Below are 2,315 nucleotides of genomic sequence, written 5' to 3'. Positions count from 1 at the left end.
TTGGTCGATTATGCACGAGGGAAGAAGATCAAAACTTCGACTACTATCGAAGGATTCGAGACTTCGAGGTAAAAGAGGCTCTAAAGCGGATGAAAAATGATAGGACAGTAGGATCCGATAATATTCTGATTGAAATTTGGAAGGGTCTTGGAGAGAAGGGTATCAGTTGGTTAACCAAGCTTTTTAATGAGATTTTAATGTCAAAGAAGATGTCATATGAGTAGAGAAAGAGCACCTTGGTACCTATCTACAAGAATAAGGAAAAATACAGAGTTGCGAAAATTATAGAGGGATCAAAATCATGAGCCATATCATAAAGTTATGAGAAATGGTGATAGAATGGAGGTTGAGATAAAAGACACAAGTAACAGAGAACCAATTTAGTTTTATGCTATAGGCAGATCCACTACTGAAATTACATACCTGTTAAAAAGAATGATGGAGAGGTATAGTAGTAATAAAAGGAATCTATATATGGTGTTTATTAATTTGGAAAAAGCGTACGATAGAGTGACAAGGGAGGTCTTATGGAAGGTTTTGGAAAGGAAGAGAGTAATGATCGCACATATTCGTGCAATTAAAGATATGTATGGCGGGGCTACAACTAGTGTGAAGACTCAAGGTGGTGTAACAGAGAAATTTTCTATTGGTATAGGATTACACCAGGGATCATCCTTAAGTTCATACCTTTTCACATTAGTCTTGGAAGTACTCACAAAGCATATCTAAGAGCCTGTGCCATGGTGCATGCTTTTTACTGATGATATCGTCTTTATAGGAGAGTCAAGGAAAGACTTAAATAAAAAGTTGGATTTATGGAGAGAAGTTCTAGAAGTGTATGGTGTGCGCATGAGTCGTAGCAAGACGGAATATATGGAATGTAAGTTTGGTTGCCGAAGGGAAAACCCTAATATAGAGGTAAAGATTAGAGAAAACATCATACAAAAAATTAAAAGTTTTAAGTATCTTGAGTGCATCATACAGGATAATGGAGAGATTGAACATGATGTAAATAATAGGATCCAAGTAGGTTGGTCAAAATGGCGGAGTGCGTCTGGTTTTATATGCGACGAAAAAGTGCCTTTAAAATTTGAAGGTAAATTCTATCACACTACTATCAGATTGACTATGCTTTATGGTATAGAGTGTTGAGCGGTCAAAAGGAAGCACGAAAATAAGTTAAGTGTGACAGAGATGAAGATGTTGAGATAGATGAGTAGTCATACGCGATTGGATAGAATAAGGAACGAAGATATAAGAGAGAGAGTTGGAGTAGCACCTATTGTGGAAAAGATAGTAGAATCGCATCTCAGGTGATTTGGACATGTGAGAATAAGATCGACAGTAGAGCACCCAATTAGAAAGGTGGATGAGATGGAAAATGGATAAGGAGTGAAAGGTAGAGGAAGACATAGAAAGATCATCTATGAGGTGATAAAACGAGATCTATATGTAACCGATCTCTTTAAAAATATGATATATAATAGAACTCAATAACGTCGTTTGACCCATATAACCGATCCCACTTAGTAAGACAAGAGTTTGTTGTTATTTGTTTATTGCTTTCACAATAAGAGTGATACTGAGATTTTCAAAAGCCTAAAGGAATCATTTAGCGATGCATTAACCAAAACCTATTCCACTGAATCAAAATAAAAAAAAAAAGGTATTAAGTGAATGGAAAAAAGTGGAACTTAAACACAATTAACTCAGTTGATAGTGAAAAACTTTAGTTAATCAAACCGATCATGTTATTTGGAGACGTACTACTATATATACTTGAGGAGATTAATGAGATTGTCTCAGACGGTGGATTAATATTTATAAAAAGTTACACTCAATTTTTTTTTTCTGGACATATTACATTCCATATATAGGATAATGTATTTATTGGTCAGAAGCTTTTGGCCTCAAAAAGAAGAATCATGCTGACATCTTCAACAATGTGTTGCAAAGATTATTGAAGTCTTCCAAAGTCAACAGCATCTCAACAATAAACTCATCATCACATTTTAGTTGCTTCCAGTTATTTCTTCATATGTTTCTTTTATTTTCCTCACCAATGCCTCCCTGTTTAATTAGTCCAACAAACATGTTTAAAACACATACAACTTTTATTCATTGCAAAGTTTTTTCCCCCCTTAAAAAAAATCATTATATCAAGAAAAATAATACAATTAATCCTAGTTCAGATTTTATATTCTTAAGATGACCTATATGTAAAATTGTCTTTATATGAAAATAATAAGTAAAAATTATTAAATAATTTGATATGTTTAATTAAATTATCATTTAATAAAAATAATTTCCTATAA

The 2,315-nt window shown here is 33.3% G+C and overlaps 1 protein-coding gene across 1 annotated transcript in view; it reads right to left on the bottom strand.

The window, feature by feature from the left end:
• Nucleotides 1,714-2,315, bottom strand: part of LOC107624465 (protein CURVATURE THYLAKOID 1B, chloroplastic) — a 3,321-nt gene continuing 2,719 nt past the window's right edge. Inside the window, exon 6 of the mRNA XM_021115296.1 lies at nucleotides 1,714-2,070. Coding sequence (XP_020970955.1) covers nucleotides 2,013-2,070 — 58 coding nt within the window. The 3' untranslated portion in view covers nucleotides 1,714-2,012. The remainder of the gene's footprint in view (nucleotides 2,071-2,315) is intronic.

This window comes from Arachis ipaensis, chromosome B02 (genome assembly GCF_000816755.2).
Source record: "Arachis ipaensis cultivar K30076 chromosome B02, Araip1.1, whole genome shotgun sequence".
NCBI classification, from domain to species: domain Eukaryota; kingdom Viridiplantae; phylum Streptophyta; class Magnoliopsida; order Fabales; family Fabaceae; genus Arachis; species Arachis ipaensis.
Note: the sequence above shows the minus strand (reverse complement) of the source record. Positions and strands in the feature narration are given on the sequence as shown.